The 13437-nt window shown below is 40.9% G+C and overlaps 1 protein-coding gene across 4 annotated transcripts in view; it reads right to left on the bottom strand.

The window, feature by feature from the left end:
• Positions 1 to 13437, bottom strand: part of LOC127438522 (histone lysine acetyltransferase CREBBP-like) — an 81316-nt gene that overhangs the window by 24853 nt on the left and 43026 nt on the right. For 2 of the 4 annotated variants that reach the window (XM_051694164.1, XM_051694162.1), the window contains exons 6-14: positions 10188 to 10451; positions 8461 to 8566; positions 8044 to 8181; positions 7731 to 7848; positions 6962 to 7124; positions 6809 to 6871; positions 5022 to 5137; positions 4752 to 4931; positions 4392 to 4646 (exon numbers count right to left, since the gene is read on the bottom strand). In XM_051694164.1, the coding sequence (XP_051550124.1) occupies positions 4392 to 4646; positions 4752 to 4931; positions 5022 to 5137; positions 6809 to 6871; positions 6962 to 7124; positions 7731 to 7848; positions 8044 to 8181; positions 8461 to 8566; positions 10188 to 10451 (1403 nt within the window). The remainder of the gene's footprint in view (positions 1 to 4391; positions 4647 to 4751; positions 4932 to 5021; positions 5138 to 6808; positions 6872 to 6961; positions 7125 to 7730; positions 7849 to 8043; positions 8182 to 8460; positions 8567 to 10187; positions 10452 to 13437) is intronic. The other 2 variants (XM_051694163.1, XM_051694165.1) reach the window with 2 other exon arrangements.

The following is a 13437-nucleotide window of genomic DNA, read 5'->3' on the forward strand; positions in this document are numbered from 1 at the left end:
TTTGTTAGTATTTGGGAGCATTGCCTTTAAATTGTTTAACTTGGGTCAAATGTTTTGGGTATCCTTCCACAAGCTTCTCACAATAAGTTGCTGGAATTTTGTCCCATTCCTCCAGACAGAACTGGTGTAACTGAGTCAGGTTTGTAGGCCTCCTTGCTCACACACGCTTTTTCAGTTCTGCCCACAAATGTTCTATCAGATTGAGGTCAGGGCTTTGTGATGGACACTCCAATACCTTGACTTTGTTGTCCTTAAGACATTTTGCCACAACTTTGGAGGTATGCTTGGGGTCATTGTCCATTTGGAAGACCCATTTGCGACCGAGCTTTAACTTCCTGTCTGATGTCTTGAGATGTTGCTTCAATATATCCACATCATTTTCCTTCCTCATGATGCCATCTATTTTGTGAAGTGCAGCAGTCCCTCCTGCAGCAAAGCACCCCCACAACATGATGCTGCCACCCCCATGCTTCACGGTTGGGATGGTGTTCTTCGGCTTGCAAGCCTCACCCTTTTTCCTCCAAACATAACGATGGTCATTATGGCCAAACAGTTACATTTTCATTAGACCAGAGGACATTTCTCCAAAAAGTAAGATCTTTGTCCCCATGTGCACTTGCAAACTGTAGTCTGGCTTTTTTATGGCGGTTTTGGAGCAGTGGCTTCTTCCTTGCTGAGCAGCCTTTCAGGTTATGTTGATATAGGACTCGTTTTACTGTGGATATAGATACTTGTCTACCTGTTTCCTCCAGCATCTTCACAAGGTCCTTTGCTGTTGTTCTGGGATTGATTTGCACTTTTCACACCAAACTGCATTCATCTCTAGGAGACAGAATGCGTCTCCTTCCTGAGCGGTATGATGGCTGTGTGGTCCCATGGTGTTTATACTTGTGTACTATTGTTTGTACAGATGAACGTGGTACCTTCAGGTGTTTGGAAATTGCTCCCAAGGATGAACCAGACTTGTGGAGGTCCACAATTTATTTCAGAGGACTTGGCTGATTTCTTTTGATTTTCCCATGATGTCAAGCAAAGAGACACTGAGTTTGAAGGTAGGCCTTAAAATACATCCACAGGTACACCTCCAATTCAGTACACCTCCTATCAGAAGCTAATTGGCTAATTGTCTAAAGGCTTGACATCATTTTCTGGAATTTTCCAAGCTGCTTAAAGGCACAGTTAACTTAGTGTATGTAAACTTCTGACCCACTGGAATTATGATATAGTCAATTAAAAGTGAAACAATCTGTCTGAAAATAATTGTTGGAAAAATTACTCGTGTCATGCACAAAATAGATGTCCTAAATGACTTGCCAAACTATAGTTTGCTAATCTGTGGAGTGATTAAAAAATGAGTTTTAATGACTTCAACTTAAGTGTATGTAAACTTCTGACTTCAACTGTTCCTTTATGTCTTGTGACTATACTTATATATTGAAAGATGTTAAAGCATTTATTTACCTAATTCGGCATAACTGTTTCATTATGTTCCTTCCATGGTATTGATGCATTTTTTTTTTTTTTATATATAAGTGAGATGAATAAAGAACGCTGTTGCATAAATATACATCCTGTTTATATTTGCACACGTGTTTTGCTACAAGTACATTTCAATCGGTCTCCTGAACCAAACTACTCTTTTTATAATATCTGGATTAATGGTTGGATAATATAACACAAAGTACTGTGATACAAATACATGTGCACAATAGTATTCATTAAGAATTTTGTATTGTACAGTATAAAATATGATGCATAATTTTAAAAATAATATATAATAAAACACTGGCTCAAGGCCTTTATCGAAATTATTTCAATATCTTATCCTTGCAATTAAAATAAAAGTGTAGTTCTGCAATTTGTTTGAGTACAATAAAATTCTGCATGAAAAGAGTCCTTTATGGGATATTTTAATACGAGCTTAGTGCAAACAAACTGCCGTACCTCATTGAATATTGCCATGACAATATAACAGGCACAGTGATATACTGAATAATGTACATTAAGACAAAACACCATAAGACTTTCAAAAACAGACCGGGTTTATGTTTGCAGTACAAAGGGTTCAAGTATATAATTTGCAGTTTGAATACTGTCTGTATGAATGAACAACTGAAGTCAATCCCGTCTTCTGACAGCTGTAACCATAGTGACAGTGATTAACGTAAATATCAAAGATGGGACGTCCATAACACCGGCATATCTTATCACAATTGGCAATGCATTATTAAATAAACAAGTCCAAATCAGGCGTGAGTTCGTTCATCAGATCATAATTAACTGACAGTGGCTTTGAATGCTTTTTAACCGCATACAGAGCGCAGCTCGCAATGGCAAGCAGCTTCGGTAAAAGACAGCGGTTGGATCTTCTGATGACAGGCAGCTCATATCTCCGTCTCCGTGAGTAAACGAAACCCCTCATGATTAACACGAGACACACACGTGTACAGTTCAGTGTGGTTTTAACATTATATGACGTAACAGACAACTATTTGTCCAGTTTGGTTCTGTTCACACAGCACAGGTTTGCAGAGAAAGCGGTTGTGAGATGTGGGTGTCAAGTTCGGTTATAGAATGCGGTTGTCACTCTCGTAGATAATTGTCCTGTGTGAATGCAACCGTATAGGCACTCAAAACATGTCTGACAACCGTATTCTGCTGCTGTGTGAACATGGCCTACGTTACGGAAACTCGCCAGCAGGTGTGGAGACCAATGGCTCTGCACAAAAGAGCGAAGTGGCTCAAATGTACTTTCATAAAGATGACACATGCTACAGTAACCTCCAATATATGCAAAGTGGCCTTTAAATTTAACAAATAATAGTGTTATGCATAATCGTTTAAAAAGGAACCCGGTAGCGCTAGTAAGTGATTTCCAACATGATCAGCACAACTTTGTGCGTTTGGACATCTGACCTGGCTGCTGTTCGTTCCTTCAAGAATGCGATTCGACGACAGATAGACAAGCGCTTCAAGTTGAAGTACGATGACATAATGGAATGCATCTCCATCGTGCACGCTAGATCCTGTGTCCGCCTGTAATCCTTTGTACAAGTTACTGCAAGAGGAGGGGGAAGCGCCAGCAGCTACAGGTAGTCTAGGATACACTAAAATATATGTTTAGACACTTATGTTACTGTTAATCTATCTTACAGCTCGACGTATGCCTACCTATTGTTGCAAATCTCTAATAAAAAGATGCTTACGAGGAGATAACATAATAGCTGACATTCATTCGATCTGTTCGCATATAAAGCAACACTCAGAGGGTTGCTTATAATTTTCCCCTCTGGTGTCAAACAACATGCGTGTGTTTCCATGGCAACCTATAGCACCCCAGGCACAGCCTAGCTGGCTATCTAACATCTGATGACATCAAGCTACGTTGCTATTTATAAAATTACATATAACTAGCTAAAACCCGTTACACTGTAGTGAACGTAAATCTGTCTATCGTATACTCTAATATTCAATGGGTAGGGGAGTGAAATTTCTGTATACAGATCCAGTAAATTCCCACGAGGTGTCTGTGATACCTCCAGCCACAGAGGAATACATAGAAAAAAAATTATCGGCAACTATTGCCATAGGCTGATAACCGCTAATTGGTAAAACCAATATATCAGTCTACCTCTGATGTAGAGAGTTTCAAATCATACAATTATGAGGTTCCATTTTTGACAGGAAGCTGCCATAGGTGGACAGCAATGTAGCTCACTGGAGCTGCATCCGAATTTGCGTACTGCCAGAGTATGTGCTTCTCGGACATTCTTAAGGTATGCAGTGAGCAGTATGAATACCATTGTCCCGTGACCCAGTAAATGACGTAGAAACAACAACCGCTATTGTTTTTTACTTTAGTTTTGTTAAACAAGTACAATTCAACCACAAGGAACAACTTTTTTGGATAGATTATAAAGCACTTACAGTTGCAATGAGCCACCCGATTCACGGATCTACGCCATAATGCCGCTCCTGTTGTATTATGGGATAGTAAAGTGTCCAGTGGATCCGCATATTAGAATCTTGCCAGATGCAGTAGGTCATCCGGGAATTTATCGTCATATGAATCTCGTATTATGAATACTGAGGATTCAGACATATTAAAATGACATACTGCTTTTGGCATACTAGTTGGGAAGTATGCATATTCAAACACAGGGCATGTTTTGGAACAGAGCTCATGTCTTAATGGGATAGTTCACCTAAAAATGACAATTATTTTATTCTTTTCTTAACATCTTCTTTTGTGTCCCACTATAGGAAGTCCTACATTTGGAGCATTAGTGTGGGACAGAATTTTAATTTATGGGTGAAATATCCCAAAGTTGCACAGCTGTAAACATGATGCTTCAAGAGAAAGGTGAAGGAAGATGGAGCTGACGTCTCACCGGTGTTCCAGGGTGCTGCTGAGCGGGTAGGGGCAGCTCTGTCTGGGACTGCGTGTGAGGCGGGGTGCCCTGAGCAGGGGCAGGGGTGGGTGTGGAGGCCTGACTCAGCTGCAGTGCTGCTGGCAGGTTAGTGGTGCTGGCGGTGGCGTTGGGGGGCGGTGTGGCATGGAGTGGAACCTGAGGTGGTGTGGGACATCCTAGCTGGGGGCCCAAGGGGCCAAGTGCATTCAGGGGGAGGTTAGCGTTCTGCTGCTGCTGGGGAAGGAGAGACCGTGCGCACATAAGCAGGGACACATTATTTTTAGAAAGGCTGTTGTCATGCGCCGCGAGATCACTACGTGAGGAGTTGCGTGTGCTCACCTGTGAAACAGCCGCTTGTGCGTTGGGCTGGCCCATGTTGACGTTCATGGCGCTGGTGTTGGCGGGGAACTGTGCCTGAGACATGAACTGCGTCTGATTGGCTGTCTGCGCCACCATGTTCCTGCCGTGGGCTCCTAGCATGCCTTGCGTCTGGGGTATTCGTGTGGGTGACATGTTCATCTGTGAAAGTGTTCTAAAAGGTTAGATGTGTCTGACATTTTAAAAAGAAAATGGAGAAGAAACAACAGAGATGGAGGAATCAGGACTAACCGTTGGGACTTGGTTCATGTTGATCTGTTGCGGATGGTTTATAGGAGAAGCAGCACGAGTTGCCATGGGAGCCGGAGACATCGGCACATTGGGTATTGCACTGAATGGATTCATCCCTGTAAAAAATAAAATAATAATACACATTTTACTTTAGACTTCAGTTGGACTGTCACACATGCAAACATTAACAATCCATAAATATCTCCAGTGTTTCCACCTCTTTTGACCAATGAATTTCCATAACATTTATATTCATTTGTGATTACTGGTTAACAGGGTCAAAAACTAAGAGACGATGACAAAAATACCCCTGAAATTCATAAAGTGGGGGCAAAAAAAAGCTCCAGTTTGTCTTTCATTTTTTTTTATAACATCTGATATAGTTCTTTATATTCTATGCCTAGTTAAAAACATTATCACAAAAACATGATGTATGGCAGGAGGAAATACATTCCCAGTCTAATTATTCAGATTTAGAACTTATGTTAAAGGAATATTCCGGGTGCAATACAAGTTAAGCACAATCGACAGCATTTGTGGCATAATGTTGATTACAACAAAAATTCATTTCAAGTCGTCTGTCCTTTTCTTTAAAAAAAACAAATCTAAGATATAGTTAGGAATTTATAATGGAGTCAATGAGGCCAATTTTTGGAGAGTTTAAAGGCAGAAATGTGAAACATCTCATTTTATAAAAGCACTTACATGAATTCTTCTGTTAAAACTCATGTATTATTTCAGCTGTACAGTTTTTTTAAATAGTCATTTTTACAGTCATTTTAGGGTTTGATGATATTACATCGTCATGGCAATGAAGTTGTACAATTAGATATAACTTTCCACAGATGTGGTTAGTAAGTGATTGACAGTAAAATCATGTTAACACACATATTGTTTATGTCTTGTGTCTATATTTGTGAAACAGTGAGTATTTTAACGTTTACAGATTATTGACCCCATTGACTTCCATTGTAAGTGCCTCACTGTAACCTCGATTTTTTATTTGAAAGTTGAAATTAATGTTTTTTTTTTTGTTTTTTTGCGATAATCAATAATGCCACAAATACTGTCCATTTACATTTACATTTATTCATTTGGCAGACGCTTTTATTCAAAGCGTGGCATAATACATCATAAGCAATTCATCTCAAAGAGACAGCAGTACGAAAAGTGTGCATTACAAAGCTTAACGACTGAGCTTGTATTAAACACGGAATATTCCTTTAGTGGTTATCACTGCTCTGAGAGATAGAAAACACCAGTTTAATGCCGAATGTCTTCGTTGAACTATGGCCACATCCATATTAACACATTTCATCTGAAAACACATTGACTTTACTACATTTGTCTGTCATCCACACTGAAAAGGTGTTTTCCACCACCGAAAATTAAGGGCAGCCGTCCACACTAATCGTTTTTCATTTGAAAACACATTAATATTGTTACACTTGCGGCCTCCTGTTCATACTAGAGCAGCGTTTTCCTCTGCCGAAAACAGAGACTTCAGAAAATGCTCTCATAACTGCATGCTTTACAAACGATGATGATAAGAAACTGAAAATGCAGGTTTCAAACTTCTGAATTTAATTTAACTCTTTCACACATGCAGGTGCACGCTAACACATGCTATTCTAGCACAGCAGAAGTTTTTGGTAGAAAGCTACTGGATTTAGTTTTCCATTTGATGAGGATGTATCGTGCTGAATATGAGACGTTTTGTCGGTTGAATACGAATGATGATGGGTGGCTGTTGAGGTGAGCAGCAAAGAGGGGGAACATGGAAGTACCTTGTGACACCTGCATGCGATTGATGATCTGATTTGGCACATTGGGTATAGGCACGGGTCCATCTGAAGAGAGAAAGTGAGAAAAAGGAGGTGCACAGAATGAGACGGGAAGCAGAAAGGTTTGTGAAAGAGTTTGTGTTTGTAATTACTCACTCTGTGGCTGAGGTCTCATGACATTGGGCTGGTTGAGGGCTGTTGGCTGTTGTGTCATGGCTGTCTGGTTAATATTCTGCTTCTGTAATCGAGACCTTCTCTTCTCCTCCAGCTCTTTCTGGATCTTATAGATCTTCTCCGCCAGAAAGTGATAGTACTCATCCTGTACAACACACATATAGTCTTAAAATAAACAATCAGCCCTGACGATTTCCATTTACTATCTATGATCAAAAATAACTGTCTGGGGGGCCTGGGTATCTCAGCGAGTATTGACGCTGACTATCACCCCTGGGGTCGTGAGTTTAAATCCAGGGTGTGCTGAGTGACTCCAGTCAGGTCTCCTAGGCAACCAAATTGGCCCGGTTGCTAGGGAGGGTAGTGTCACATGGGGTAACCTCCTCGTGGTCGCTATAATGTGGTTCGCTCTCGGTGGGGCACGTGGTGAGTTGTGCGTGGATGCCGTGGAGAATAGCGTGAAGCCTCCACACGCGCTACGTCTCCACGGTAACGTGCTCAACAAGCCACGTGATAAGATGCGCAGATTGACGGTCTCAGATGCGGAGGCAACTGAGATTCGTCCTCTGCCACCCGGATTGAGGCGAGTCACTACACCACCACGAGGACTTACAGCGCATTGGGGATTGGGCATTCCAAATTGGGGAGAAAAAGGGAGGAAAATAAATAAATAAATAAAATAACTGTCTAATGTAGTAACAACAACGACAAAAATAAGAATGTCAATGCTTTGATAGAGGTTCGTTCTCACCCTGCTGTTGGCAGACTCGTACATATCCCCCTCCACCTTCCGGGCATATGCCACCAGATTCTCCATACGGCGGTCCTTCAGGGCAGCTGGGTCTGGTGTGGGGAAGATGGCCTGCACCCTAAACACGCAGAAACTTACTGACTCAGACACCCTCGAGCAACATGGGCTTGAGCGTCATGCTCAAACACATAATGGCAATAGTTCATGAATCACATCTTGTGTGTTACAAACCTACAACCTTTGAGTTACCAGCCCATATCTAAGCACTAGGATACAAAACCCCTTCAAGTGTGTAAGAGTAGTTATTACTAACAATTTGTGTACAAGGTGGTTCCGGAGGTCCTGAGTGACGTGCTCGTGCCAGGCCTTTCGCACACCGCTTGCTGACAGAGGGGCCGCTGTGGGCATATTAGCCATGCTGCCTATCGCAGGACCGTCCGACATCAGCTGACTGCAGGAGGGGAAACAGGAGAGATTTGGTTAGCAAACGGCAGAAAACATTAATTTCGATCTCAAATAAAGGAATGTTCAGGGTTCGAAACAAGTCAAGCTCAATTACCAGCATTTGTGGCATAATGTTGATTTCTACAAATAAATAAATAAAATTGTCTCTTCCTTTGTTCGTTAAAAAAGCAAAAATCATGGTTAAAATAAGGCACTTAAAATAGAATACACAAATGCTGTTGATTGAGCTTAACTTGAGGGTGTTAAGAGCTGAGGGTGCACCTACTTGTTAGCGTTAAGGGTGGATGGCATGGTGCCGTCCGGGAGCAGCTTTGCTTGTTCTGATGTCGGTACGCCTATTGCACCCCCACTCAGGTTCATCTGACTACCCCCTGGAGACCCAAATAAACAAGACTCATGCTCCAGAAATTCTTGCATCTCATATTCTTTACATACACTTTTTTTTACTGTTTGCAGGTGACACTTTAAAAGACAACATGAAATGAGATTTCCAACACATTTCACTTCCGTACTGTGACGTTTTTTTAGGTGAAACAGAAGATTCAGTAAGAAATAATGTAGGGATTTTAGTTTTAATTTATCATCTAGATTTTATTGGATTTGTTGAAAGCTGTGCTATGATATTATTTAGCGATGCACGATATATTTTTTTACCCATACAGATTTTAACCAAAAAAAAACTACAGATACCAAAAATTAGCCACCTTCTCGCCATATTTTATCAGATGATGCTGAGGAATTATGCTTCAAAAATGTTTTACAAAGAGGTACAAAAGCTATTTTGTTGTTTTAACAATAAATGAGATAGGTAAAGTCTTGTCTGAAAGTTTAAACTAGTTTTAATGTATTTGTTTAGTTTGATGGATATACACACATTACAGTAAGAGAAACAGCTAGACAGTCAAACAGACGGTCAGAGAGAGAGAGAGAGAGAACAACTTAAAGCAGATTAAAGGCCTTTTGTGTGTTTGTTTACATTTGAATTTTTGACAGATGGAGATTGAATTAATAAGCATTCCTTCGGCCCATTTGAACATTCTGTTAATGTAAAGTGGGTCGCACATGCTCGCCGTCTGTCGGCGGTGCCCAACTATGACTCCGGAGGTTGCTCATATTTCCACTGTGCCACGGAGCGCAACTCGCATATTTTCCATAACATTCGACCCAAATCATCATCAAAGAACATAGATTATTTACTCTAGCCTGGTTCATTCTTGAAGAAGGGAAAAACACAGGTAGTTTATGTGTGTACTGTCTGCAACCTGAACCGCATACACGTGCCCCGTGTTTGATACCTGTGCAGTGTCCTAGCTGTGATGAGGCGCCTCTCGCCCGGTGTGCGACCGCTTTAAGTCTATGGGATATTTCCAATTTTCATGCAAAAACTGTAAATCCAATTAGTTAGAAAAGACATAGCACACTACACCAGAACAGTCTGAAGGTCTGTGCCGAGTTTAGAGGATGTGGGGGGGGGTTATTCTGCACTTCTAAAATATTAACTTCTGTATTTGCAGTTCTAAACAACAGAACTCATTAGAACATTACAAACTCATATTACGCATATTCAACATGCTTTTTCCGATTTCATTTATTTTTGTAGGCCTTTATATTACACATATAAAAAGTAGTTCTAAACTTTATACAACGCAATACATTTATGTTATTAATTACACATAATCCATTGCTTTTTCATATCCGCATTTTCATGCTTATGACGATATCCTGATGGTTTTAATTTGATCAAGAACTGGCCGATAAATATCGTGGCCGATATTGCTCCGATCACAAGGCCTTAGTTACATCAGCAGAAAATACAAGTCTTTTCAGATTCAGAGAAAGTCATTACATTTTGAGGAATTACTTTTTTTTTTTTTCCTTTAGAATAAGTTGCACTGATGAATCAAGACCAGGGACATTTATTAAGAACTAAGTAAATTGTTAAATTAGTTATGCTTAGAATATCTTTACAGTCAAGCAGCTGAGAGTATTTACCAAGTGCATTGAGTGATCTCATCTGCTGCTGGTGCTGGGTCTGTGGCGTCTGTGCAGTAGGCTGCCCAGGGCCCTGCGTCTGTGCGGGTGATTGGGCCTGTGTGGGAGTCTGGTTGCTGTAGGGGAGGCCGAGGGCAGCGTATGCCCGCTGCATGGAGCTGGGGTCGATGGGTGTGGAGCTGTTTAGAGTGGGCGCTGTCTGCTGCCCTGTCCCAACAGATCCGATGGAGGTTTGCAGACTTGCGCTGGGGGAACTCAGCATTGCTGTTATGCAGAAGAGAGAAATGACCTGTGTAACCTTAGATGAATTTCCAATGTGAAGATGTAGATCGACTTTCGCTTAATCTAATTATTAGCTTGACATTTGAATAAACCCCTTTAACTGTACTGTTACGACCGCTCTAAGAAAACGTCAACAAGAGTGTGTGATGTGCATGAAGACTTCACTTCTGATTCTGCTTAACATTTGGCACAATCTGTTCATCACAACAAAACGAACACAATTCATATAACGAAAAGCCCTCTAGAAAAACACGAAAAAACCTTATTCATCTGGACAACACAGACTCAAAAGAATGGAGAAGGAGAGGAAGGGGAGGGGGGTCCAAGACGCCATTTACATGAGGAAGAAATATTGCTGCGGCTCTCCGACATGCAAATCCCACAGCGCAAAAACAAACAGTTTAGCTGCCTCACACTTTCAGAGTCAAGATGAGAGACGCTTGGTAGAGGGAGAGGAAGAAAAGAGAGAGAGAGAGTGGGTAAAAAGCATACAGTCTGCAGGTTTGCTGTATCAGTGTGAGATTTTAATGAGTCACCGCTCAGCCAGCCAACGGGGCAGCACGACTGCTCTCATCTACTGAGCCCCTCCCTCCTCGGCAGTACGACTTCGCTCCACTACACAAACACTGGCCGTATTGAGTGCTCACATGCTCACAACTACTGGTCTATCTGAAAACGAAATAACTACATGACCAAAAACACACAAAGGAATATTCGATTATCATATGAAAAGCATTCAATGGAAACGTCAGAATTAGGGCTGCTAAAGTTAAATAAACAGCATTTATTTATGAGATTGTTTAACAGCTTTAAATCCATTCAATAACGCAAATAATGGATTTACGTAAAGTGTTGGAGAACATTACTTTTAAAATATTATTACCTTGCATTATTGCTTTACCCCCCAAAAATAGTCATTTTCTTCATTGTTGTCTTATCTGGAGAGTAAAGCGTTAGTTTTATTTCGTCACTTTTTCTCAGGTCAGTTGGCTGCGCTATGTTAGGCTTGCAAGTGTTTTTTGTTTTGCATATGAAGTGGTACATTTACATTCACTATAAAAGTTAGATTTCAGTCAGGCTAAAACAATAAAGAAGTCTTTTTAAAATGTCATGTAAACGCTTTAGTCCAACTGAAATTGCACTCGTCGTTTTTTTGTGAAATCGGACTAACAGACCTAGATAACACAACTGTAGCTCAGCTTCATCCATCATGTATACACAATCACACAAGGTCTATTATACAGTTCCTCAGCTGACAACCTTACTTCCAAATATTGATAATGCATTGTGTCACTTATACTTGGACAGACAGATGAAGACCGTAGTTCGACTACAAAAACCCCCACTGTGGTTCGATTTTAACTGCTCATGTAATGGCACTTTTCCACTGCAGTTTAGTGCCGCCTCAATGTGGGTGGGATTATAGGCGATCGTCATAGTTGCGTCGCCCCATCCAGCTCTCGTTGGATCCTCTCCTCCGCCACTAACGAGAGGAACGTCTGCACCTCGTTTATTGACCATGGCGTGGTTTTGCACACAGACACTTCTTTTTACAATTCGAAAGTCGCGTGAACATATGATAATGCTATCGCTGTTGCTAACTTTAAAACTAGCGGGTTGATGTCCCGTGTAGCAAATCCAGTGACACTGGTAGTGACGATTCTCTCTGACCAATCAGTGATCTGCAGGGTTTTGACGTCACATTTAGTATCGGCTCGGCTCGCTTGGAACCTCGATAGAGGTGGTACTAAAAAAAGTACCAGGAACCAGGTACTATCCACAGTGGAAAACCCCAAAAAGTGAGCACAGTCGAGCCGTACTGTGCGGTGGAAAAGCCCCTTAACTGGACTGACTGCTGCTTGCAGTGTCGATTGCTTTGTTGATTATAATGGCAACAATATCATTTTATTGCGACACGTCACTCGCAATATAGACATGGTGCAAAGGTGTACATGATTAATAGGGAAGAGAGATTTCAATTACATTTCTCAGGAAAATAATTACAAAATTAGTAAGTAACAATTATTTTAACAGCAACTCTGGAATTATTTCAAATGAAAAAAATATAATTGTCTATCACGTGCAATACCAATTAACACCCCAAAAACAGTACTGCATGTTTTGTGACCCTTTATAAATGACCTACAAGTATTAATACTGGATGCACAAAATATTGATTAAAAAAAATTATATTTAGGCGGCAAATATCAGCAAAATAAAATGTTAAAAAATGACTGCGTTTACATGGACACCAGAAATCTGCTTAAGGCTCCAAATCGGTGTATGCGTTCACACGAGCTGTGTTAGCGGCTCAGTCAGTAAGCATCTTTCTCCACAGCAATGTCATTTACCTGCGACGCTTGTGCAAATAACAATCATGGAAGACTTAGCTGTTTTATTCTCCGTTATTTCACTATATTTCCAGGTATTCCAGAGTTTGCTGTGTTTGTTTCCTTAACTTTCTATCATGACCTGCAGTTGAATTGCACTCCAATAGTGCAGTTTCCCTCTTACATAAAACTCTGGGATTCCCCCACTGAATTAATGAATGAATTTTGCATTTATATAGTGCTTTTCTGATACTACACTCAAAGTGATTTACACAGTGAACAGGGGAATCTCCTCAACCACCACCAGTGTGCAGCATCCACTGATGTGACTGCAGCCACAGTGCGCCAGTACACTCACCACACACCAGCTATTGGTGAAGAGGAGAGAGAGGACTGAAATAGCCAATTAATGGATGGGGATTAACGCATATACGCGAATGCGAGGGACCGTCAATATTTTACACTGATGTGTATAAATGGGTATAGTTTATAGTGTATGTGTTTTTGCCACTGTACTCTCCAAAATGTTGAATTCTTTCTGCTATTTTTACTTGGTCTTGGGCTCCATCATCCTATGACGTTTTATATCTGGTCTGTTCACGCACATACCCACTCTTCAAAAACCTGTAAGAACGCTG

The sequence above is a fragment of the Myxocyprinus asiaticus genome, chromosome 49, assembly GCF_019703515.2.
Source record: "Myxocyprinus asiaticus isolate MX2 ecotype Aquarium Trade chromosome 49, UBuf_Myxa_2, whole genome shotgun sequence".
In the NCBI taxonomy this organism is placed as follows: domain Eukaryota; kingdom Metazoa; phylum Chordata; class Actinopteri; order Cypriniformes; family Catostomidae; genus Myxocyprinus; species Myxocyprinus asiaticus.